This window comes from Accipiter gentilis, chromosome 30 (assembly GCF_929443795.1).
Source record: "Accipiter gentilis chromosome 30, bAccGen1.1, whole genome shotgun sequence".
In the NCBI taxonomy this organism is placed as follows: Eukaryota; Metazoa; Chordata; class Aves; order Accipitriformes; family Accipitridae; genus Astur; species Astur gentilis.
The window spans coordinates 8478605-8504435 of record NC_064909.1 but is presented as its reverse complement, the minus strand read 5'-3'; the positions used below and the strand labels follow the sequence as shown (position 1 = coordinate 8504435).

Here is a 25831-nt window from a genome sequence, read left to right as displayed (position 1 = left end):
TATTTTCAGCATATGGAATAATTCTTTTACCCTTAATTGAAAAACGTAAATTCTTCTTTTTTTGTTTGTTTATTTTAATTCAGGATGTTGTTCAACAAAATAACACTCTTATAGAAGAGATGCTATACCTCATTATAATGATTGTTGGTAAGTTTGGAAGACATTTAATTAATTTTTAAAATTTAGTCTCTTTAATGGTCTGGAATGAGCATTCTTCATTGTCATCTCAAGTTCAGTTCTATTTTGAACTTCCTGTAGTTCTGACTTCTCTCCTAGGACAAAAGTCTTGAAACTAGCTTAGATGAATGTAATGAATTTTTGAACACTGGTGGGTGAACACCAAATTTCACAGAAAAGACTTGTTATCCAGTCTTTTCCTTTAAGTTGCAAAAGAAGAGAAATAAGTGCTTAAAATCCTAAGAAAAATGTTGTATTTTCTTTTTACAGGTGAAAGATTCAGTCCTGGAATAGGACAGGTAAATGCAACAGATGAAATCAAACGAGAGATCATCCATCAGCTGAGCATCAGGCCAATGGCTCACAGTGAATTGGTAAAGGCATTACCTGAAGATGTAAGTAACTTGGGTGGGAGTGGGGGGAAGTAACTTCAACTTTATAAGGCTGATTGCTGAAAATTTTTCTACGCAAGTTTATGCCACTTAATGTGGAATGGGAGCAGCATGATTATGCTAAGAGCAAGGTTAGCATGAGTACAGATTAATAGTTGTCATGGAGAAGGTAGGAAAGAGCTATAGAAAAAGAAACAACATATGAAAGAGGCAGGAGCCTGAGAGCTTCTTCACCTCTTTTCTCTTTTTAATACCGTTTCTTATCAGGCCATCTGGCCGGCAGTCTCTGCAGTCTGCTTATAAACCCTGAGTAGTGGTATGGAAGTGGGTTGTTGGAGCTATCCAGAAATATGAGCTGTTATATTTTAAAGCCTAACAATAATAGAAAAGACATGGAATCAGACACAGTGTAATGGCTTGTGTAACATAAATGCTTCATTTGCATGGACAGAAGCATTCATCTGAATTCTGGTATGAGTGGTTTTGTAGGATAGCAAAGCTTTTTTTTCTTTAGAATGTTTTTGAAGTAGTCTTTTAAACATAATTTCTGAAGGTAGTCAAAATGCAAAAGTTAATCTTTTACTATACTGGTAGTACTTTTAATAATAAATTTTGAAATAATTGTTCTAAGTATTTTAAACAATTTGAAAATTCAAATTCTAGGGTAGTATTATGATTTTTTAAAAATAATTTAAGGTTGGATGAAAGAGCAAACTAGGATTTAAGCTAGAGTTCTAAATTGTATTGTCGGTCTTAAATACTTCTTCCCACGCCTGAATATGTATTGCAGGAAGGAGATGGGAATATGAAATGGTAATTTGTATATGAAGTAGTGTTACATATTTAGGCAGATTTCTCCTGCTGCCTTTTATGGTTGTTTTATCATTTTTCAGTGACGTGTCTTTTTAGCTTTCCTATATTTATTTAATTTTAAAGGCCTAGAAACCAGACATATTGACTGTCTATTCCTAAGACAGCTGAGTAAGCTAACTTAGAGTTTTCTTCTGTTACCGTTACATCCAAGTTTATTATGACAGGGAAGACCAGTAAAAATTAAGCATTTAAAATGGCATGATTTTTTAAAATACTTTTTGCAGAGGTGGTATTTCTGAATGTATTTTCATGTTACGTGCTTTAGTGTTGTCTTGAGAGCCGGTAAAATGACTTTGTGCTACATTCATTTTGCATGCTTATCTGGTTTTATATGATATTTGAATGTGTTTAACCCAAGAACTACAGTAACACACTGTCGTGCTTTTCACTCAATGTAGGAGAACAGAGAGACAGGAATGGAAAGTGTGATTGAAGAAGTGGCGTGTTTCAAGTATGTTGCCCTTTATTCTAATATTTCAGCTTTAAAAATGGAATATCTAAATTTGTGAAAATGAGAGGATAGAAGAAAGAGGGCTGGGTCATGGTGTTTTCCCATGGCTTTACTCATGTGCATCATTCTTAATACTGTTACTTATCTGATTTCTAGAATACCTGTCGAGCAGTGTTTTTTAGCTGTTAACCATTTATGCTCAGATCTTAATAACCAATGAACATGTTTGGTTTTGTTGTTTGTTGGTTTGGGTTTTTGTTTTTTGGTTTGTTTTTTTTTTTTTTTTTTTTTTGTAGGAAACCTGGATTAACAGGCAGAGGGCTGTATGAATTAAAACCAGAATGTGCGAGGAACTTCAATCTATATTTCTACCACTTCTCAAGGGCAGAGCAATCAAAGGTAACTAGTAATTTAACTTTCTGGTTTTTATTTTGTGTCTTTTTTGGTTTGCTTTTTTCCAAAGCTTAATTCTGTGAAGCAGTATTATCAGCTGGTTAAAAGTTGGCTTTTAAAAGTTAACTTATTTGAGAATGTTAACAAAATTTGCCCTAGACTTTGCAGTGATTTTTGTACCACCGTATGCCGTGCCCTGTATAGAGCTGCTGAAATCAGTGGTCCTTCAAGAATTGTCTGTGGGTTCTCTTACATCTTATTTTACTGGAAGTATTTCAACAATCTGTATTTTTGCTTATCTTTATGGAAATTACCATTTTAGCTCAGACTTGTCTTAAAATTTTATGCTAGAAAAAGAATCCAGGCTGACTCAAGATGAAAGATTAATTTTGAAGATGCATGCCCTACTTTACAAGTAGAATGTAAGACAAACTGCAAAAACATGGAAGCTTTCTTGTTTTATTTAAGGCTGGGAAAAAGGGGAAAAATCAGTAACAATGTAATAAAGCATGAATGCTCTTTTATTAGTTTTATATTTGTACAGGTTTTGAGTAATATTGGCATCATTCTTATATTTCAGGCAGAGGAAGCACAAAGAAAGCTGAAAAGACAGAACAGAGAAGATACAGGTATTTCTCTTTGAGAGAAGATGGGAGAAGAGGGAAGCACCTATAAACTGTGTATTGCCCTGGCACTTAGACTGGCCTCCTGTTCTTGGGCTAGCCAGAAATTGGTTGAAAATGTAGCAATTTCCCTCAAGTCTCCCTGGTTATATACAGAAATACGATACATCATGGAACCAGCCTTCTGAACAGCTTATTCCTTTGGTTTTTCTCTTACATGCAAGCCATGTTGAATGATACAGCCTGTTATCTGTAATACTGTTTATCAAGCAACTGTATACTGTCTTGGCTTAAGCTGTTAACTGTTTGAAAGTCAGACATTCTGTATGGGTGTTGCAAATTTTAGAGATGCTGAAATGTCAAACACACAAATTTCCCTTTCAGCACTTCCACCACCAGCTCTTCCTCCTTTCTGTCCACTTTTTGCAAGTCTGGTTAATATTCTGCAATCTGATGTCATGCTGTGCATTATGGGTACTATACTGCAATGGGCAGTAGAACACAATGGCTATGCCTGGTCAGAGTCCATGCTGCAAAGGGTATGTTTCCTTGTTTAAAATTATGCTTATGCTAAATGGAAGGAATGTGTATTTTAGCATTTTAACATGGGTTTATAGATTTGTGTTGGTTACTTGGTATCTAATATATCCAGAATACTCTGAATGAGAAATAAATGGTGTTTTCTGATATACAAGACTAGGGAAACCCCTCTGCCTTCGATGCGATTTATTTTTAAAAGTGGATGGAAGGCAGAGGTGACTTTCTAATGGGATGCACACGAGAGGGAAGAATTCTGCCTGAATCAGTTGAAATAGTGTTTATTGTGGTAGAGAACCAGTTTATCTGAGTTGTTGCATATTAAGTAAAGCACATTGACTTTTTCTTCACGTTCCTTTGCTTATTTTCAGTTTAGGCTAAATCACTTTAGAAAAAATCATAGAAGTACAGAAAAGAGTTTTCTAACTTGAAAATGTATCAACTTTGGGAAACTGAACTGAGCTGTTTGTTCCTCACTATTTATAATGATCTTTAGAAACTTGGGGGTTACTATAGATTTTGTTGTCCATGATGGTCATTTTCTAGGGTGTGGTGAGATAAGTGGTGAACTGCTATCAAAAGCCTATTCATATTGGTCAGGGTTGTTGGTTTAGTGTCCAACCCCAAACTTTTCAAAAGTATTGATGGATTTTTAAATAACATTTTGCAGTGAAACCCCAGCTTTGAAACTGCGTATTAATTTTTTGACACTCAGTCTTACTGAGTGTATATTACCTTTTATAGCTAAGTTTAAATTAACATAAGCAATTCTGTATAACACAAAAAAACTTGAAAATGCAACAATATATCAGTGTTATAAATCACAACAAAAATTGAAGTATGTAGTTACATTTAGGTACTGTGAGAATGCTAGGCTTTGGTATAACTGTTTGCATAGAATAAGGTTTTATTTTTATTTTTACTTTTTTTGAAACTGAACTAAAGCATGCTTAGCCATTTGAGTAGCTCTGTGTTGTTCTCAAAAATGTGCAATTCATTAGGGACCTATGACTTGTTCAGAAACTCATGGCATGTTGTATTCACTGGTGCCATGCAGTTGGACTGCATCTTTCCTTAGCCAGCTACTCTCGTCTTGGAAGCACCATGCAAAGGTTGATATGAGACATCTGGAAGAGGTGGCCCATATCGGATGAGGCCTTGTTAGGCAGATGTGACAGACTGAGGAAAAATTGACTATTACTTCTTAAAACAAATTAAAAAAAAACAAACCACAAAAAACCCCACTTCAAGACTCAAACCAGGGTTTACCACTTTTTCTGTAGATACTTAGACTGTTGCATTCCAGTTCTGCTACAGATTTTCCAATGATTGTCCTTTCCTTACACAGGTTTTGGTGTTGATTCTAGGCATTCAGTAATGCTTTTTTTGTCTAGAGCATCCTGAAAATTTGTGTGGGGTGGCAAAAGTGGTTGATTCAGCATGTCAGAGTTCACCACTAAGATTTAACTATTTCAGCTTTAAAATGCCATTCAGACTATTTTAGTGCCAAAAAGGGTAATTTCAATTTTTAAGTTCAAGGAGATCACAGCTTTTTACTGACGTAAAAGTTAACATTATTTTAAAATGTGTTTCTAGAGTTTTAGAATGAATTTAATTTAATAATTTTAACTTTTTGTTAGTTAAACTTTGTATGTAAAAAGGATTTAAAGTGTGCATCATGCTTCTGTCCAGAGACTTGCAATAATAACATGCAGTTGCTAGGGGGAAAGCTAAGAAGCACCAACTTGTCACTCACTAGACTGGACAGCAAACAGAAAGATACAAGTGGTATAATGTGATTTTTTACTATCTGGCAAAGTTTCAAGAATTTGTAAACAAATACTGTTAATCCTGTGTAATGTAGCTTTGGAATTATGTGTATAGAAATAACTTCAAATATATTCTCATTATGTAACTTTATTGTATGAATTCCTTGTCTTTTAATGACAGTGACTTTCAATGAGTAAAAACTATATAGAAAAACTCTATAAAGAGATTATATGAATTATTTAAGAAGAACTAAAATATATCATTTTTACCTAGGTTTTGCATTTGCTTGGAATGGCACTACAAGAAGAAAAACAGCATCTGGAGAATCTCAGTGAGGAGAATGTTGTAACATTTACCTTCACTCAGAAAATATCAAGTATGCCTTTCTTTTCAAATGTATAGCAAATTTAAATAACTGAAAATGACAGTATCTCATATTTTATTCTTACAAAACAGTATTTACCAAAGAGTTTATTTGTTTATCCATCAAAATTTCACCAAATTGACTATACATACGCACTTTACATATGTGTAGATTATATGATAGTAGCAATACTAAAGGCCTTTTCTAGAGGAGAAATCCAAAAGGTGAATAATTCCCAGTAAACCTGATTCTTAATATCTTTAAGTAGTGTCTCAACAAAGATTGCTGTACATGATCAGATGCTACTATTGCAAAAACTGTAGTTGCATTCTTAAATAGTCTTGTAATCTTGACTCTCCTTTGTATCTTCTGATTAGTGCCTCTATATTTGCTAAGACAAGAATATTGCTAAGACTTTTCCATTTAAAATAGGTAGGAAATAAAATATTGGAAGTTCTGTATGGAAGCTCCCAAGATGAAAATGGCCAGGGAGCACATAGAGTGCATTTGTCTTGTAAGAAAATATAGTCAGTAAGCAAGACTTTTGAGACTATTTCCTTTAATTTTTCAGGATTTAGAGGGTATTCATGAAAATGTTTGGGAGGGGGTGAGGGGGGAGAAAGTTACATATTGTACCTATTTGTTGAAGGAATTCTTCAGCAGCTGAACATATAAAAGTATTGGGTTTTGGGTTTTGTTGCTTTTAATGTTAGTGAATGATTAGTTTGTGAGGTAACAGTATTATCAATTGTTGTAATTCTTTCTCAGGACCAGGAGAGGCACCCAATAATTCCCCTAGTATACTAGCTATGCTAGAAACACTGCAAAATGCACCTCATCTGGAAGTGCACAAGGACATGATCAGATGGATATTGAAGGTAAATCTATTCTATATAACTGCAGAAAATCATGGAAAGAAGATTTTTTTGAAACTTTCCTAATTATATTGTGATGATTTCCTTATTTCCCATGTTGATTTGTTGTACCTACTTTTTTCCTCTTCTGGAATCCAACGCTGTGCATTATCTGGCCAGCATTATTGTATACACAGTCATATTCACATGTCACAAACAAATTAAGTGTTGGGTTTTTTTCTTACAGACTTTTAATACTATTAAGAAACTACGAGAAAGCTCTTCTACAAGTCCTGTGGCCGAGACAGAAGGAAATATTATGGAGGAGGTAAAAGCAAGCTGCAACAGTTATCTGATCTGGAACAGGTCTGGGTTGTGACTAGCAAAGGACTGTATTTCTAATTGCAGCTGTAAACCAAAGATGGGAAACATCAGTTATTTCTGAAATTCTGTCTCACAGCTTATAGATCAAACCCATTGTTTTTGAAAGATCTATTGGGAGAATCCCTGGACTATTTTTCTTTGCTTTATATATTGTAGTCTCCAAATAATTTGCAAGTTTATTCCTTAGAACTGTTTGTAGTACTGATCACAGCACTTAATGATTCTGCTCTTCCCATAATTTCAAGACTCCTTGGAAAGTTGTTAGAAGAAATGGTATCTATGCATTTTTACCATGCAGATCATTCCAGATAAGCTCTGCTGATTCATTTAGCGTGGCATGACATTCTAGATACTACACAAAGACCTTGGAGCACTGTAGTGTGTTTAGGAATACAGCTAGTATGGAAGAAGAGCAGCACTAGAGACAAGACCTGTCACTTACCTTTTTATCTTACGAATGCTCAAAGGGAAGACAAATACAAAATACAGTTAAAGGTTGAGGGGGAGAGATACCCTTCTGAATCTGCAGTTCTACCTGGCATTGAACATGAGCTAAAGAAAAGAAGGCACAAAATAACCTTTTGGTAGACTTTTATTTTGTCTGTTTATGAGACTTTCATTGTTTGGAGGTTAGTACAAGGTACACATAGCAGTAGCTAAAATAAGTTGTCTGTTGCAACAAGATTTTAAAAATTACTGAGTGAACAATACAATTTCAGAGTTCACGTGATAAAGACAAAGCTGAAAGGAAGCGAAAAGCTGAGATTGCCAGATTGCGCAGGGAAAAGATCATGGCTCAGATGTCTGAGATGCAACGGCACTTCATTAATGAAAACAAAGAACTCTTTCAGCAAACTTTGGAGGAGCTAGACACTTCAACCTCTGGAGTACATGAAAACAGGTAAAGGAATCTCGTTTAAATTTTTTTCCTTTAACTTTTGCATCAGATTGTCCTATTGTTACTGCTTTAAAAAGTGCGTTTTTTCAGTCTTGATGGAAAACTTATTAATAAAGTTTTTTGAGACCAAAAAAGCAGCAGTAAATTGAATGCTTTCCTCCTCCTTTTCTGTCAATATGGTGGGATAAATATTGATTCCTCCCTTGTCCCATGCTCATAATTCTCAACATAGGCAAATATTTTTTTTTTTATAAAATCATCCAGTAAATTGTTAATAATACTGAAGAGACTATGCTATTAAACATAGTAAATTGGAAATAGCTGATTATATGTCTGTTGAGGATCTGGAAGAAAATCTGCTTGTAGCTGGAAATATGAATGGAAGCATGCTAATGATTTTGTGGGGAAGTGGAGAGTGTTTTCAGAATTTATGTCAGGCACTTAAGGGATGGTGATGATGGAGGGTCACAGATATGGTTTCTGTGTTAAAATGGAATGGGTAATACTATTGGGAGGATGTGAATGTTTTCTGGAAAATATGTTCTGTTTCTGGGGACACAGGAATTGTTGTACAAATGCCGAAACTATTTTTTGTCAGCATTTGTCATAAAGCTAGAAAGCTCATTAATCACATTTCAATTATGATCTGATTCGTAATGTTTTTCAAATAATTTGCTCATTAGTATTCTTTGAATATTCTAGCCCTGTAATTTCAGATGCGAAACTCACAGCCTTGGGACCAGAGCAAACTAGAGTAGCTGAACACAGACAAGTTGTTATGTGTATATTGTGTCAGGAGGAACAAGAAGTTAAAGTGGACAGCAGGGCTATGGTCTTGGCAGCATTTATTCAGCGATCAACTGTGTTGTCTAAAAATAGAAACAAAATTACTCCAGACCCTGGTAAGTAGTGTTCATAGTTGTACTTAATATTAATGAATGTCAGGGTCACTGTAACAACTGCATGCTTTCTTTTGAGACAGTGGCGTCACCTTCTTATGTTAACTGTATAATTGTGAATGACTTCATGGTAATCGGTGGCAAAACTCTCGTGTTTTTAGTGAGGTAGAAATGTATGTTTAAATAATGTAAAATCCCTGCAAAGCATTATCTAAATGTTCTGCCAGCCATTTATGACAAATTATTTATAACTGTTAAAAAAGCTTTAAAATCACAAGTGTTTGTTCTTAAATTACGCCTGTAACGTTGTAGAGAGAGGAGGTGTTGATGTAGTGCTGTAAAAGCACAAGATACATGTTTCCTTCCTCTCAGTTATATGATCTGAAATGCCTCTTAGCAATAATAAAAAATGCTTGGATTTAGGTAACTTTGTGAAACAGATCACAATGATCAGTGGCATTGTTACAAAGGTTTCTCTGGATTCTGAATATGCAAACACAGAAAATTTCTGCACTGAATCATTTTGCGCTCTTAGTCTGAAGTTTAATGTTCTTAGGCTCATTGTTTAATGGTACTGAACCACCAAAATTGTCAGTAGATCTTGGGGACTTTTACCATGGCCCAGCACCTCCGAAAGCTTGGTTTGCAGTCTAAGTATAGTACATACGCTCAAAACAAAATGACACAATAAATGATCTAAACAGTTTAAGTTATTGTGGATTAATAATATGTTTTAAGCTTCGTCAAATGAATTATACTTTTGTGATAAAGTTTAATAATAATGTAAATGTGATAACATATAACTGCAGTTAAGTTTTTTCATAAATGTCATTTCAAAGTTGTTTTGTTTTACTTTAAATACAGACAAGTATGACCCACTATTCATGCACCCAGATCTGTCATGTGGAACACACACGGGTAGCTGCGGACATATTATGCATGCTCATTGTTGGCAAAGGTAAAAATCTATATTTAAAGTTTTTAGTCCAAATAGCACGTCATGCCATCAGTTTGCCTAATGGCACTAATTTTAATGGCAAAATTACTACCATGTAGTAAACTTAAAAAGGAATTTCATTAAGTGATTAAAACAGCTTTCTGTTGAGGGAAAACAAAGCAGAAAACATTGTAATAAATACTGTAAACATGTTCAAAATAATTTTCTTTCACTATCTGTTATCTTGGTGAGGAAGAATCCAAAGCCACACATGGCAGCTTTCATTCCCTTTGGTTGTTTATCCCTATGCGTAATCCCCTGTGGTGCACTGAACACTGAAGCTCGGATCTGGGGGGACTTTTTTTTGCAATTCAGTAATAGACATGTTCCTGCTGCTTCTTGCGCTTTCTACTGAAGTTCTAAATGAAGTGCAACCCTTGCACTCTTAATTCCTCCATCATGTTAAATTTAAAGTAGAAACATCTGCGGTCTAGTCCAGGTTCATCTTCATCATAAACTCAATTTTATCCTTTGTCCTTAGTTTTTTTTTATAAAACCTTTTTCAGTTATGCTTTTATTTTCAGAGGGGGATGAACATGCTTAATGCTATGTGATGCCAACGCAATGTAACAAATGCAAACCATTCAAGCCTCTGACTTTGAGCAGGCACTTGCTTTGGTCCTTGGCATAGCTCCTGAAGCGCCTCATTTCAAATTCTGCCTTGTGTGTGAAGATTGTTAGGAGCTCCCAGAGATTCTGTGGCCATAACCATGCACAGGTTTCATTTGTGGCCTTTGATATCACTGCTCACTGAAGATGTGTCCTTCATCTTCTTGTGTAGCTCATGTACAGTCCTGTGTGGTTGCCAGTAACTCCTGGAAATGTCCCGAGATGCCTGTATTCAGATCATTTTTGGGTCATTGTTGGGCATGTTCTAAACCATCCCAGAGGCTTCTGGAATAGCAGTTATGTTTAGCAAAGCAGTGAATTCACTTCCTTTTCATACAGGATTCGGAGATCAGCCACCAGTTTTTCCATTTGTGGCTCTGTTGTGGCCTGTAATGGAACGTGCACACGGATAATGCTCATGGCACCTCCCTTAAAATTTTATGTAAAGCTGAAGGATTTTTTTTTTCTTTTAACCCTTCAACTTTCTCTTTACCTCTTCCCCTTACCCTTCTTTTCCTAAATGGAAATTGCTAAAGTTCAGACTTAAATGTGATTTTAACAGCCCACTGAACTTCAGCACTTTGGGGGATTTTGGCTGCCAAAATCTGGGGATAGCCTGCAGTTAGTAATACTTTATCAGTCAGAGGGTAGAGCTTTTTCCTTCAGCTAATTCTCTTACGTATATCTGGGAAATGGCAAAACAGTGTCTTCAGGAGAATTCATGAATTTATATGTTAAAGTAATGTTTTAATAATTTGCCACTATTACTTTGCTCTTTTCTAAAGGTATTTTGATGCTGTCCAAGCGAAAGAGCAACGAAGACAACAAAGATTACGAGTACACACAAGTTACGATGTAGAAAATGGTGAATTCCTTTGCCCACTTTGTGAATGCTTAAGCAACACTGTTATTCCTCTGCTTCCTCCACCAAGAGTTTTGTTTAACAGGTCTGTTTGCTTTATAAATGTCCTTAATAAATGTAAAAAAACAAAATCCCAAACAAGCCACACTCCAAAACCCCCTTTCAAAATGTTTATTTTCTTCTGTTTTGATAATGTCAAATGGATTGCCTGCCTGCTTATTTTGGTTTATGGACCTTCCTTGGTTATTGTATAATGTGGAGTTTAAAGTATGAAAGGACAGTAAAGTGTAGGACCTGCTGGAAAAGAACTGAACATAGAGAAATACATGGGCAGCAGAGAAAAAGCCTGTTGAGAATCAGAAGAACATGGAATGCCTATGAAATACTAATTCCATATATAGTTTGTTTTAAACTAATGTTATGCATTCTGTTTATATTTTTGGACAGGTTAGACTTTTCAGGCCAACCAAACCTAACTCAGTGGATCAAAACAATATCCCAGCAAATAAAAGCTCTGTATTTACTTCGAGATGAAGACTGTGCAAGTAAGTCTGAAGAAATGTGTATATTTGTATGTGAAAAGTTATAATATTCATGGAAAAGACCGAGTATTTTGGCTCTACCACAGTAGAGTTGAGAGATGGTGGAAAAAGTGGCAAGAACATCTTGGAATTTCAGTTTCTGGTGATGTGCTCCTGCACCTTTTTATAACGTAAAAATTTTGTATAGATGAATAATCAGTATTTTACTACTTCCTGTTTGTACAGGCAATTCTGGTAATTCAGAAAAAATGGATCAGCTGCAATTACCTGAAGGATTTAGACCAGATTTCAAACCGAAGTATGTATTTACATCTTAATAAATCATTAAAAATTATCATGAAGTAGTAACGTGAAAATTGAATTTGACTTCTGTGCTATAAGTTCTCAAAAATTAAGGCAAATACATTAATTTTGCTTTAATTAGAAAAGTTGATCCTATTATTATGAAGGTATTGAAGTTCAACCCACAAATATTAAATAATGCAGTAGAATTTCAGAGGTGGATGTGGTAAGTGGATGTGCAGAGAAGATGCTGCAGTTGTATAAATTCTGATGTCAGGGTTAGGCTTTGTTTCCCTATTACTTGTAACTGGATGAAAGATTCATCATTATAGCTCAGCACTACAAGTACAACATGAAGAAAGGCTGTGAAGTGGAGAGTATGTTAATATGTAATTTCAGCTATTACGGTGTGTTTGCATTTGAGTCTACCCTTTCTTCACTTGAGGAGAAAGTAAAAAAATTCATTACATGGTACAGACATCTGTCTTCCAGCTGCACACAAAAATGCAAGACACCTATCCCAGCTGATGACAGATTTCGCTATCAGTCACACACAATTCTTTTAATTTAGCCTGAACTGTATCTTTGAAGACTGGATATTCTTAACACTAAAAAATGAGGTTGGTTCCAGTCAAATAATAAAAAAATAATTGGGAGTGTATCTGTCCCAAAAAAGAGGTTACAGAATACCAGATCCAAAGAAAGATACTGGAGTTCTCACTTAAAATTTAAAAATCCAGGTGTCAGCTACAGGGTGAATGCTCTTCATTAAAAGTACTATGCTGCCAGTGGAGAAAACAATGAATTATTAATATTGTTTTCTTTGTTTCAGGAATCCTTATTCTGAGAGCATAAAAGAGATGTTGACAACTTTTGGTACAGCAACATACAAAGTAGGCTTGAAGGTTCATCCAAATGAAGAAGATCCACGTGTACCTATAATGTGCTGGGGAAGCTGTGCTTACACGATACAGACTATAGGTACTAATGTATTCGTTTTGCTCCTGTATATGTGAATTTCAGAATTCAGTTAAATTCACGGCATTGTAATATTTTGGGGTTTTGTTTTTTTCCAGAACGAATTTTAGCTGATGAAGATAAACCATTATTTGGTCATTTACCTTGTCGACAGGTAAGGATCAAGTAGCAATTCCTCTCTGAATCAGTGGGAAAAAAAGGAATTCTGCTTCTTTAATGCAGAATATCTAAATTTTAACTTACAGTTATTTGATGGTTTTATTTGTTGGATCTCACTCTTTAGTCAATCAGCATCTGATTATTAATCTATTTAAAAATTAAATCTAGCAAAACTTTTTTTTTTCTATAAATGCATAGTTCAGTAAGGCCAGGGTTTCTCATGGTAACAGTAGAAGTAAGAATACTGAAGAGAATTTGTATATTTGCAAAAACAGAAATATCTGTCATATACTTAGCTATTCAAACTGCTCCCATAAAGTGCAGCTGAGGGGCCTGAAAAGAATGCTGTAAGTCAAAAGACCTTTTCATATTGAGGAACTTTGTTAACTTTGGCAGTGTCTCTTTCTGTGTTCTTAAAGGATGACTGCCTTACATCATTAACAAGATTTGCAGCAGCTCACTGGACAGTTTCATCTCTTTCAGCAGTACAGGGTCACTTTTGTACTCTCTTAGCATGTAAGTTCACCACTTTATGTTATTTTTTACAAAGATACAGATACAGAAAATTGCTTACAGAATGATTGTTAGTCTCGATTACAAGATTGTTTCTTGTAGTGATTTTAAGCCGTAGAACAAGAGCTGGTATTTTCACATCTGCACCTATACATATTTTGTCATACCGTGGAAAAAAAAAGACTTTTTCTTTTGGTCTGCAGTTCCAAGATACATTTTGAGAGAAGCATGGGTATTTTGCTGTGAAGGAGTTCTGTTGATTCTTCCCAGCATTTATTTTGTTGCTTTTTAGAAAGATACCTAGAGCAAAGGAGAAGGAAGCATGGTCCTTCACAAAAGAAAAGTGATACGCTGGAACTTTAAAGAGGAGGAAATTAAGATTAATACAGTATTGAAAGGAAACGGGATATTTGCAGAGGTCTATAATATATCTGCAAACTTCTCTGTCTTTGAAAAGTAGGATCTGTGATAAGACAGGACTTACTATGTAATGTCATATATTGGTTGAGAATTTTAACGAGAACAGCCAAAATGTTCCAAGCTTGAAGCATTTGTAGAATACAGGTGAAAAGTATGAAGTTCAGCCTAATGCAGTAATTACCCATGAGAGGACTATTCTGAAAGGGTATTATAAAATGGGATAATTTTAATATTTACAGTCAGTAGAGTAAGGCAACTTTTTAAATGCATTCATATGCTGAAATTAAGAGTAGAACTGGTAGCACCTACTTCAGCAAACAGTTGGCAGCTTTATGGGGAAGAACTTCCTTGACATCAGTTTGTAGCAGTAGTGATTAAGCCATTTTCTGTGTGAAGCAGAAGACAAAATGTTGCTAGCTATTTGACTGGAACTTTTTAGTATATGGTGTTCTGCATGGTTTGGGTTTTCTTGAAAACTTGCATCAATATTTCTTCAAAGCTTTTCTTCCTTCCAGCTGACAGAAGCAAGCAGTATGGCTTTTATTTTTATGAAGGTCAAGTGTTTGCTATTTTATTTTTCCAGGCTAGGAATAAGGAAAATTACTAGCCTTTGATCTGTCAGTATTCTATGAACTATACATAAGATAACTTATCAAATAAAAGTTTGGTTTTGGAAGCCCCTTGCTCTGGTCAGGTTTTTGGTAGAAACATTTTTCACACTTTTCTGTTGAGTTCTATAGCTATATGCTTACAAAAGTAAAAGCATTTGAAATCTGAGTGGTGGTGAAGTGTCACCACCACTTCAAAATGTCACAGATATTCAGCTGTTAATTTTTTGGCCAGCAAGGCAGCAGTCTTCAACTGAAGTATTTTTAAGTTATTATGATAAGACTATTTTTTACTGTAGTAGTGTTTTTAAACTTGGCAGCTTAATGCTTATAGCTACTTTGCATAACCATTCTCATAGCTTTAGTTGAAACTCTTTTATTGTAAATCTAATTTTACTGCTTGGAGTAAAGAAGTTTGCAACTATTCCTCAATTGTTATTTTACATATGTTGTAACATTTTCTAGGCACTTTATTATGTTTGCTTTTAGATGGAAGTACTTGGAATTTATTAAGTGTGTGAATTTCTGTTGTCAGCTGGAGTGTTTTGGTTAACACCTACCTTGTGGTTACTGTGAATGTGAATGCTACAGAGATGGACAGACCAATACCTAGCTCTTTCTTAGAGATAAAATAATGAATTTAAGAGACTCTTTAGCAATGTATTTTTGACGCTGTAAGGCAAATAAGTTATGCGAGGCAAATTTAGTGAACTTTGTAAAGTTAAGCGAATTGCAAGTTTCCTTTGAACAGCTGTCCAACAGACAACAGTTAGTGTTTAGTCACTAGTGTTTAAGCTTATTTCTGGGTCAGAGCTTGAGATACTGTCTCATTTTATCTCCCACCGGAAACCTAAGCAATGAAAGTCACTGTGGGAGTAGTGATGGCAGCACTTACTTTGTTATAGTTACTTTGGGGTTGTTTCATTTCAGTACAGTATAGTCAAGTAGGCAAGAGTCTTTTCCAGTAATGTTGAACAACTCTCGAATTCAAACCTTTCTGGCCAAAACAGGTACCATTTGTATTTTAAGTACTTTAAGCATATAAGCCAAGGAGATGCTCTCATTTTGTAACTGAAGTACACTAAAATATTTTCATACATAAATGTTCAATTAATAAATTTATTTTTCTCTCTAAAATACTCAGCACTGGTGCCTAATGAAAAAAATGGAAATCTTCCTTGCATACTTGATATTGACATGTTTCATTTATTGGTAAGTATTCCATAATATATATTAATAATGTTTTGATCTAGTAGGCATTATGTAGAAACTTAATTGGAAACTTTCTTCTTACTTTGGGTTAGGAACCTTTCAAAATGTTCAGGTTTTTAGTATTTTTTCACTACTTAATATAATTTAAAGAATCTTTTCGTTTCAAGTATTCTTATCTATAAATAAAAAAGGGGTAAAATGAGGTGGAATGTATACCCTTTGGATATTAAAAAAGCCAAACCAAAACAAAAAAAACAAAACCAACCCCCTCCCCCACCTCAACAAACCAGAAACAAAAAATAGGGGGGGGAAAACCCCAAACAACCAAACAGACCCCCAAAACCCCCAGTAGTTAATCATTGTTCCCTTAAATAGTGGCTGGCTAATTACCTTCAAAACTAGCCTTATGAAGTATGCTGCCTTCAAAGGGTGTAGTTGCAGCATAAGCAGAGAAAATGGAAGATTCAAAAAGAAAAGGAATATACTAGCTTTCTTGTTTTCTTTTACAGGTAAGCTTGGTGCTCTCTTTCCCTGCCATACATTGTCAGGATTTTTCAGGGGTTAGTCTTGGCACTGGAGATCTTCACTTGTTTCATCTTGTCACTATGGCACACATAGTACAAATTTTACTTACCTCATCTACAGGTAAGGCCACTTTCTTTCAGCTTTTGTTGAAATGATTCCTCAAATCTGTAGTTGCAAAACACTAAGGTGCTATTGGTAAATGTATGCAGTTTACAATTGCAAAATAAAATTGCTGGTGCTCTCTCTTTCAGCCCATAGGAAATGTTGATAAATTGTACACATGAAAGTTCAGTCTTTTGTCTTTATTGCTTAACACTGGAGTTTTTCTGGAGCATAGCTAGTCATGAATCCTTGCTTTCCAGCTGATGTAGCAGTGCCTGGAAGTGTTTATTGCATATAGTCGTTTCATGATGAGTAAGTTGCAGTTAGTGAAGTAAGGAATCAATGTATCTTCCAGCAAGAGGAACTAGATAAGGTGTAGTATGCCAAAAGTAAAGAACTCCAAGCAAGTTTGCTAAGAAACCAAACCAATCTAACAAGTAAACCAACACCTCACTGGAGTTGACAATAGCATAAACTTACCACATAAGATGTGCAGCAGAAAACTTTCCAGTACATCATATTGTAGAACAATAGAATGTTTCACTTAGTTTTGGCCTTTTTCTCAAAACTTGAAAAATTACATTTTTGCTGTATGAACATGTATGTATGAAGTAACTTGCTTATTATTTCTTTCTTCAGAAGAGAATGGCATGGATCAAGAAAACACTAACAGTGAAGAGGAAGTAGCTGTGCTTACACTGTATAAATTTCTTTGCCAGTGTACAGGAAGGTATAAGTGCGATCTTTTGATAAAATTATATGATGTCTTCTTCCCCCTGAACTCAACATTAACTACTGACTGAATTCTGTATAATAATGCTGTCAAAGATGAGACTTCTAACTTGGGAACTCTTGCATCTTGTTTCTTATCCATTACTTTTAGATTTACTTTTCAAGTAACTATTCTTATAAATTCCTCTGTGCTCATGAAGATTTTGCTCTGGAACAATTTTTTTAGTCAGTTTGCACATGTCGAATCTGCAATCGGCAGTGTCTGAGTACAGAAAACTTGTTAGAATCTGAAATGTCTATGCAAAATTTTCCTTAATTTACTGTCCCAGTTGGTTACATTTTTATGAATCTCTATTTTGTTGGGTTTTTTGAAATAAAACACCTGTATAATGCTTGTTTCAGCTGATTTCTGTAGTTTAATACGAAATATGACTGAAGACTTGCTAAATATAGTTCTCAAGCTGAAATGATTAAATAAAAGCAAACTTTTTTTATTGTGTTCTCTTAAGTGCCTTGAAAGAAATTTCCTCAGGCTGGCACCTGTGGAGGAATCTAAAAGCTGGAATCATGCCTTTCCTGAGATGTTCTGCTTTGTTTTTCCATTACTTAAATGGAGTCCCAGCACCTTCAGAAATTCAAGGTACTGTCTGCTTTATATTAAAGCAGCTTTTCAAGACATAAATATTTATGGACTAAGTAAATTATGTTTAAACTTTTTTCTGAAGAAGTTGATTGAATGGGTATGGGCTTGTTACCAGTGCAGAATCATATCTGCATAATGAAAAAGGCCAAAAAAAAAAAATATTTTTTTTTTCTATTTTAAAAATGTATTTTTAATGTAGAGGCAAATGCCGTTCTAGGTTACTTAAAACAGAAATTAATGCTCCTCTGTTAAAAAGTGAAATTTTGATTATTTCAAATCTATTGATTACTTTTGCTTGCATTGTTTTCATTCAAATCAGCATCCACTAATTAATATCTGTCTATAAATACACTATGTTATGTTACACCCCAAATAATCAACGTTAGTAACATACTTTACTGTCCTCCATGTATGGTGTATGTAGGGATGGAATGTAAGTCTGAAGATGTTAATAAGTAGGTTCACGTGGCTTCAGGATTCCCCTGTTTAAAACAAAGTCTGATACTTGGTGCTGAGCTGACATGAGAATAGCAGTTGGCTCATCATGGGTATCTTTTTGATTTGGTACTTGTTGTAGAATGTTTCCTTGACATGTACCTCCTTGACAAGTTGTGTTTAAAATGTAGATTTATTTATTTATTTATTTATTTATTTCCATTTAACAATCGCAATACTTAAGCTTTTGGGCCAAAAGGAAAGAAACCTCTATTCCTGAACTTTGATTTTCTGTAGTAAGGTTTCTTAAGTTCATAGTCTGGACCAGTAGTGACCACTTGAGTTCTTTGTGTTATGGATACTCTAAAGATGAGGTACAAAGGGCAGATGTACGAAAGAAACCTCTATTCCTGAACTTTGATTTTCTGTAGTAAGGTTTCTTAAGTTCATCGTCTGGACCAGTAGTGACCACTTGAGTTCTTTGTGTTATGGATACTCTAAAGATGAGGTACAAAGGGCAGATGTACTTCCAAGCAGTAGGTCCATGGGCTTTAGAGAGTTGGTTGTAGGAGAGGGGAAGAGGAAGGCTTAGCTTGGTTTTTTTTTTACAATCCTCAAGTCCCAGGTGCTTGGATGGCCCAGCAGGTCCCTGCCACCGAGGGATGTCCTGACAGTGACCGTGACAGTGGGTGTTTTGCTTTCCCTTCCCACTGCCCCATCCCAGGACCCACTGATCCCACAACTAGCCTGTATCACTCTTCTCTGGTGTTTTACTGGGGGTTGTGAGGGAGGTACTGAGGGTCTACTGGGCATGAGAAGGAAGTGAGCACAGCTTTTATTGTAATTCTCTTCACTCCTTCATTCAGGAGCAAAAGAGGACGTGCCGTGAGGTGCCGGTACTTTTTGCCCTGAAAGTTGGGAGAGCAGGGGCCCAGGGATTCAAACCAATAGACTAACATGAATATGGCAATCTGGCGGTTGTGTCCTCCATATTTTAGTAGAGTTTGGCATTGCAGGCATTTGCAATTTCTGTATTTCTGAGGCTGTGGTATATTGCCTGTCACTGTTTTGGTTTGTGTCACAGACTCCAAGGAGCACAAATTAGCCATTTAATGGGTGACATTAAAACAAAGACATACTAATTTGTAAAGGCTAATGAACATTCTGTTGTGCTTCTTGTATGACTAGGCTTGAAACATGCTTAGCAGGGGAAATTTGAGGAAAGTTGCTTTTCATTACTGGCAGTTTTCCAACATAGCTGTGTGGTACCTTTACTAGCACTTTCATACTTCATACTACATTTTGGGTGTGGGGGAATACAGTCCAAAAAAAAAAAAAAAAAAAAGGACAGCTGTCCCATTATTTAGAGCTGTATTTCATTTATTGTAGATAATGTCATCTAAAAAAAATGTAATTATGAGAATTATACTTCTTTTTTTACAGTAAATGGAACAAACCAGTTTGAACACTTATGTAGCTATCTTTCCTTGCCAAACAACCTCACTTGCCTTTTTCAAGAAAATAGTGACATTCTGAACACGTTAATAGAAAGGTAAGTCGTGGTTTTATGCTTAGTTTAAATATAATAAAGAATCCTGCACAAGATGGTAATAGAAGTATTCTCCCAGGAGTGCATATATGAAAGTGAATTGTAGCCTTTGAAAAGCATTTGTGAAAGAAGTGTTTTGAAATAATTACTTTGGTTGTAGAGATTATTGCATAGACGTACTGTGGATTGTTTGCTTATTTGTTTTTGGAAAGTACCATCTGTTGGAGTTCAAAGCCAATTTTTTTCTTTCTTGTAGTTGGTGCAGTAACAATGAAGTAAAAAGATATCTGGAAGGCAAGAGACATGCTATCAGGTAAACATGGAGAAATTTTAAGCAGAGACAGGCGAGAAACTTTAATGTTGCCATTTTCTCCAAATATTTTTTCTAAAGGGTGTTTATAATAACATAGTATCAGTTCTATGTTACTGAATGACAAAGATATTAGTGGATAAGCAAAAGAGATTTTTGGAATTTTGTAAGAAAAGTGACATATAATACTAAATAAATTAGTAGATTTTAAAGGCAGAGTTAAATATTACAGTTTTAGTTAGACTGATGTGCAGTAATCAGAGGCCATAACATTTCTTCTCATGTTTCCTATAGTAGATTTGTACCTTCTGATTCAAAAGATATGCTGTTGCTAAAAGACGCATATAAAATTTGTTTATAAATACCAGGCATTGAAGAGCTTTTAAAATTCTTTTTAAAGAATCCAAATTCTTCAGTGTAATCAACACTGAGTCAGTAGCTACAAAGAAAATTTGCTTTTCATACATTTCTACTTGCTAAGCAATTGTTTTGAATTCAGAACGCATTTAATACTTAGTGGGCATAGAAAAGTATTTGGGGTGTTTTTCTTTATGAAGCCTGGGTAAAAATAGTCGTTATCAATTATCCAAATAATTATAAATGAATATGAGGTTCACAGTGCTGTCATTAAAAACATATCCCTGAATTTTAATCTCCTATGCTAAATACATAAAGTCAGTCTTTTCAACATTGTACATACAATAAGGCTAAGTGACAAAAATAAAAATTAATGGTTTCATCTGTTAAATACCAGGCTGTTAACAGAATTTCTTATACAGTAAGAATACTCAGATTGCATAATTGACTTCTTTATGTGTGATGGTTGGGGTTTTTTTTCCACGTGTTCTGTTTGCTGATTCTTAGCTGCTCTTCCCAAGATTATGTCTAACTTGACAATGAATTTTTTTTTCCTCTCAGCACGTTCTTCTACATTGCTTCTGTTACAAACCTCTATTTACATTTCACAGTCTCATTTGTATTATACCTAGAGTTGAAGATTGTTAAAATTTAGTGTATAGCATCTGCAAAAAAATTAACTTTTAACTGTTATTTCTAAAGATATCTATATTTGGTATTAAATAGGTCCTTTTCACGGCATGAATATTTCATTCTTTTCAGGCTACAAGTTCTCTGAACTTGAGAGTCAGACCACTTTTCAGTATTAGTAACAAAAGGAAAATATAAAGCAAACTGATAAGGAGGCAGAACAAATACTCAGTTAACCCTATAGTAACCTCATCATGACGTTTTGCTAAAAGCATACATATGACATTTTTCTGACTTTCTGCCTATGCTTTTTCTCAAATTCATTAAAAATATGACTCAGAAAACTGGAGGTGGTCTAGCTGAGAGATGTTGTGGGTTCTTTTTCTTTATGTGCTCTATGAATAGCAGAGAAGAGGAAAACTTTAAAAATTTAATTATTCACAGATGCTGTTTAGATGAGTCAGGAAAACATGAATGAGTTTGAAATCACTGTGTATTATTCGTTGAAATATGAGTGGTTAATTTGATTGCTTTATTCTAGCTATGCAAGAGAATCCAACAAATTAATAGACCTTCCGGATGACTACAGCTGCCTCATTAACCAAGCATCCAATTTCTCGTAAGTTTTGTGCAATTACAGTAAGGACCCCTAAAGTCTTCTGCTCCTTTTGATGAACTGGGAAACCTCTAACCTGAAAACCTCAGGAAGTTGTTTACAGTATCATAAAGTTAATGGCACATATTGATTGTCATCTCTTCCAGCAAAACTGCTGTGTATTTTGGTGAAATAGAAATTGCAAGGATCTGCATAACTGTTAACTGTATAAAAGTTCAAAAGTACTTTTGTATCTTTTTACCATCTAGAGTTAATACATACAATGGATTTTACTTTTTTTTGCTTAACAAAAGGTGTCCGAAATCAGGTGGTGATAAAAGCAGAGCCCCAACATTGTGCCTTGTGTGTGGAACCATGCTATGTTCTCAGAGTTACTGTTGTCAAACTGAATTAGAAGGAGAAGATGTTGGAGCCTGTACTGCACATACATACACTTGTGGTTCTGGAGTGGGCATATTCCTTAGGTAAGGAACTGAACACCTCTATGTACATTGCTAGGTTAGATGGTGCATGTAGACATGGAATGAATAGTTCTATAAATGTGATTGCAAGGGTGGTTTGTAAGGCAGTGTTTTGTTAATAACAGGGTTGCCTAAAAACCAGAGTGTATTCATCTTCCTTATACTTTGGTGTAAGGTTCAGAGGTTGTATCATAGAAAATTTGAATTTTATTTTAAAGTGAATTTGTTTTCTCTGTGCGTTTATTTCCACTCAAGTACTACAAAACAATGAAGGTAAATGCCTTGATTTTGTTGTTGTTGCTGCTGTTGAAAAGATTAAAATTCATTTAGTTGTCTTTCTGCATACAAGGAAAGGTTAGATAATATCTATTTTCACTTTGGCAAAGATTAGTGAGAAGTGAATTTGTTTTATTTTCTTGTGGTTGAGTATTTTACACAGACTGCAAGTAATATGACATTAAACTACATTGTTTTTAACTGCTATCAAGGAATTATAACAGGAAGAGAATAAGATCTTTAGCTCTAAAAAAAGAAGTACCTTTAAAAATCTGTACATGGAGATTATACAGAAAGTAGGTGAGGATTGGAAAAGCAGTGTCTATGAAAATATGTGAAACTATTCACCTAAAAATCAATACCTAAAATCTTCTCTGTGTTTCTCTTTAGAGTACGAGAATGTCAGGTGCTATTTTTAGCTGGAAAAACAAAGGGCTGTTTTTATCCTCCTCCTTATCTCGATGACTATGGAGAGACAGACCAGGGACTCAGGTAAATATTTAAAAAAATACTTCTTTTAAGGACAGGAATTCTAAAACTATCTGGTTTGTAAAATACACTTTCTATGTTACCTTTTTATTTTAATTATATAGGTAGTATGTTTTTACATTGCTACTGCATGTAATATCTTCAAACATTTTAATGCTAATATGTGTTTTTAGGTTAAAAATATCTAATGGAAGATCTTTCCCAGGTTATAAACAGTTGTCTTGAGGTGTAAAAACTTAAATCTTTTTAGCATCTGTGAAGTTGCCTAGAAACTAAGGCTGAAAATTTTACTTGTATGTAGTGCATCACTTTATATAATCTGTGTCAATACCAAGTGAAAATACAATGAGATTATTTAATGTGGTAGTTCTTTGTCTTAACTCCTATCTCTCCTTCCTATGAGAATAGTTAGCGGACCTGATATTGTTAATGCTTGCTACTTATGAAACTGGTCAATATCATAGCATATGAACTGGCTCAGCATGGAAGGATTGCTGAAAACCTATGTTCAGACTTCTGTGGGCTGCATATGGGATTCCCAAAGGCTTGAGGGAATCATTGAGCAGTAAGGGTCGGGGATCAGACAAGGTAGCACTCCAGTTTACTAATCCAAGTATCTGTTGATTTGCCCTAACAAGAGAATAATGTTAAAAGGCTATCTAAATATTTAATATTTTAAAGGGTTATCTAATCTTTTATGTCACACCTGAGTGTTTGTGCTTAGTTGCAGTGTTTTATCATTCCTGATAAGTATTATCTCCTTTTCAGACGCGGGAATCCCTTACATCTGTGCAAAGAACGGTTTAAAAAGATTCAAAAACTCTGGCAGCAACACAGTATCACAGAGGAAATTGGACACGCACAAGAAGCAAATCAAACACTAGTTGGCATTGATTGGCAGCATTTATAATGGTTATCTATTGAAGACTGGAACTTTATTAAGATTTTTTGTAACTCAGTAAGCTTTTCAAAGGAGGGATTAGGAAAAAAAGTCTGAGGAAAAAAACCCACCAAACCCAGTCCTGTTATTTAATCTTTGTTTTACAATGTATTTCATAAAAATACCAGTTAACATTAATCAAGTAAACTTCTTTCTATGTAAGCAAGTTTTATTAGTCATATAATTTGCACTGTGCTTCCTTCACAGAAACGTCTTGGGTTATAAACCTGGGCAAATGAACTTGAGTTTCTGATAAAAAAAAAAGAATGACTCTTTTTGGAAGTCTGACTATGATTTTTCTTATAAACTGCAAGAGAAAAAGACTGCTGAAATAGAAACTAGATAGAGCACAATTACGGATTGTGTTTTGCCCCTTGCTAGTAATCTGAGCCGTTTTATTTATTCTGCATTTTAATACTTAAGCTGTGTGTACATGCAATGGAATGAAGTAAGGAAGCAAATAATGTAGCAAATGGATGTTTCTGTCTGCATCAGTGGATAATTCACTCTTTCACTTGGTGTATCTAAAATGATTTTGTCGTTTGTACTCTTGCAGCTTTCTTGCTTCCAGTTGTTTTTTAACTAAAAAAACCTAACACTAGCTTTACAAGTAAAATAATTTAATTTAAAGCTTTTTCCAGAGCATTGCACTCCTTAGAATTATGTAGTTTGTAATTTGAATTTAGCTGGGAAACCCTTTAACTTTCAATTATGTGATTGGTTATTGGTATTCAGGGGTTGACATTGTGTTTTAGAAGATATTTTAAGATAACAACAATACATAAAATGTCATGAAAGCTAATTTTATGTTGATTTGCAGAAGCACAGAGGATATTTTCTTCATTTTTGTTAACAGTCAACTTTTAAGGTGCAAATCCCATCTCCTTTTTGTTGCAGACAAACTGAATGGTTTCCTCTGGCTTTGAAGGGCCACAATCCCACTGCCCACATTTTTGCATAGATTCATTTTTTTTCTGTTGTCCCATCAAGTATATTTACTTTTTGGCTTGATTTAAAGCTCTGTAAAGATGTTTGCATATAGTATATTTTATAAATATATTCTATAACTGCGCAGATTTGCACTTGATATGAGGGTGCCTGAAGGCAGTGAGTTTTCTAGTTGTATGTAATTAGACCACCAAGGTGTCTCTAAAAAGTGACATTATGCTTACTGATTTAAAATAAAATCCATTATCTTTATCTCTCCTATCTTCTGACAAATTAGTAAAATCTTAATTTACATAGTTCTGTTTCCTTAATAATCTGTGGTTCTTTTAGTTAAGTCTTACTTTCTGACTACATCTTCAGCCCAGATAAGCCATCCCTTTACTGTCTGCTGTGTCTTCAGTTACACTTGGTCTGACTGAATTGTTTCTATTTTTACAGATTTAATGCTTCAGATAGATTTTTGTATATTCATGGTGTACAGGACAATTTTTCAAACATTCAGTAACAGTATTGAGTGAAGATGTGAAGTATGAAATAAAGAAAGTTGGCCAATGTTGATTTCCTTTTCTTAAAAATGGTACAGACTACTCTTGTTTCTTTTACCTGTCATAGATCAAATCATTTATATATTGCTGTCACTTTTTACAAAGAGACATGCAGAAGTTTTAGGAAAAAATTGCATTAATGCTTCATCTCTGCCTTCCCCTACGCAAGCTGGTTGATGTATCAACAATTTTCTGTGCGTGGTACTTGGAAATCACTTTTTTTCCTTTGCAGAGAGTCTTGCTTCTTAAGCTGCGTGCCACATTTTCAAATAATGTGTAACTGCGCTAAAAAATGCTCTTCTGTAAGCATAATATTAAAAAGATAATTGATGATATTGACAGATTTCTCTGTGCAAAGCGAAATATTGACAGTGAGAAGGATTTTTTTCCTCTGGGATCAGAGTCGGAGACTGCGAGGTCGAATAGGTTGATAAAATTATGACCACAAATAATTGCGAAGTACACAATTCATCATT

The 25831-nt window shown here is 34.7% G+C and overlaps 1 protein-coding gene across 2 annotated transcripts in view; it reads left to right on the top strand.

Moving 5' to 3' along the window:
• The window catches only part of UBR2 (ubiquitin protein ligase E3 component n-recognin 2), a 59874-nt gene extending 34512 nt beyond the window's left edge, over window positions 1–25362 (top strand). For both annotated transcript variants that reach the window (XM_049833453.1, XM_049833454.1), the window contains exons 20-47: window positions 84–147; window positions 448–572; window positions 1841–1893; window positions 2190–2292; window positions 2867–2915; window positions 3294–3448; window positions 5490–5592; window positions 6349–6458; window positions 6682–6762; window positions 7538–7719; window positions 8419–8618; window positions 9480–9573; window positions 11007–11168; window positions 11531–11628; window positions 11851–11923; window positions 12740–12888; window positions 12984–13039; window positions 13464–13560; window positions 15730–15797; window positions 16307–16442; window positions 17064–17154; window positions 17666–17796; window positions 19678–19786; window positions 20040–20096; window positions 21622–21699; window positions 21990–22160; window positions 22824–22925; window positions 23691–25362. In XM_049833453.1, the coding sequence (XP_049689410.1) occupies window positions 84–147; window positions 448–572; window positions 1841–1893; window positions 2190–2292; window positions 2867–2915; window positions 3294–3448; window positions 5490–5592; window positions 6349–6458; window positions 6682–6762; window positions 7538–7719; window positions 8419–8618; window positions 9480–9573; window positions 11007–11168; window positions 11531–11628; window positions 11851–11923; window positions 12740–12888; window positions 12984–13039; window positions 13464–13560; window positions 15730–15797; window positions 16307–16442; window positions 17064–17154; window positions 17666–17796; window positions 19678–19786; window positions 20040–20096; window positions 21622–21699; window positions 21990–22160; window positions 22824–22925; window positions 23691–23832 (3039 nt within the window). In that variant the 3' untranslated portion in view covers window positions 23833–25362. The remainder of the gene's footprint in view (window positions 1–83; window positions 148–447; window positions 573–1840; window positions 1894–2189; window positions 2293–2866; window positions 2916–3293; window positions 3449–5489; window positions 5593–6348; window positions 6459–6681; window positions 6763–7537; window positions 7720–8418; window positions 8619–9479; window positions 9574–11006; window positions 11169–11530; window positions 11629–11850; window positions 11924–12739; window positions 12889–12983; window positions 13040–13463; window positions 13561–15729; window positions 15798–16306; window positions 16443–17063; window positions 17155–17665; window positions 17797–19677; window positions 19787–20039; window positions 20097–21621; window positions 21700–21989; window positions 22161–22823; window positions 22926–23690) is intronic.
• Window positions 25363–25831: the final 469 nt, after the last annotated feature.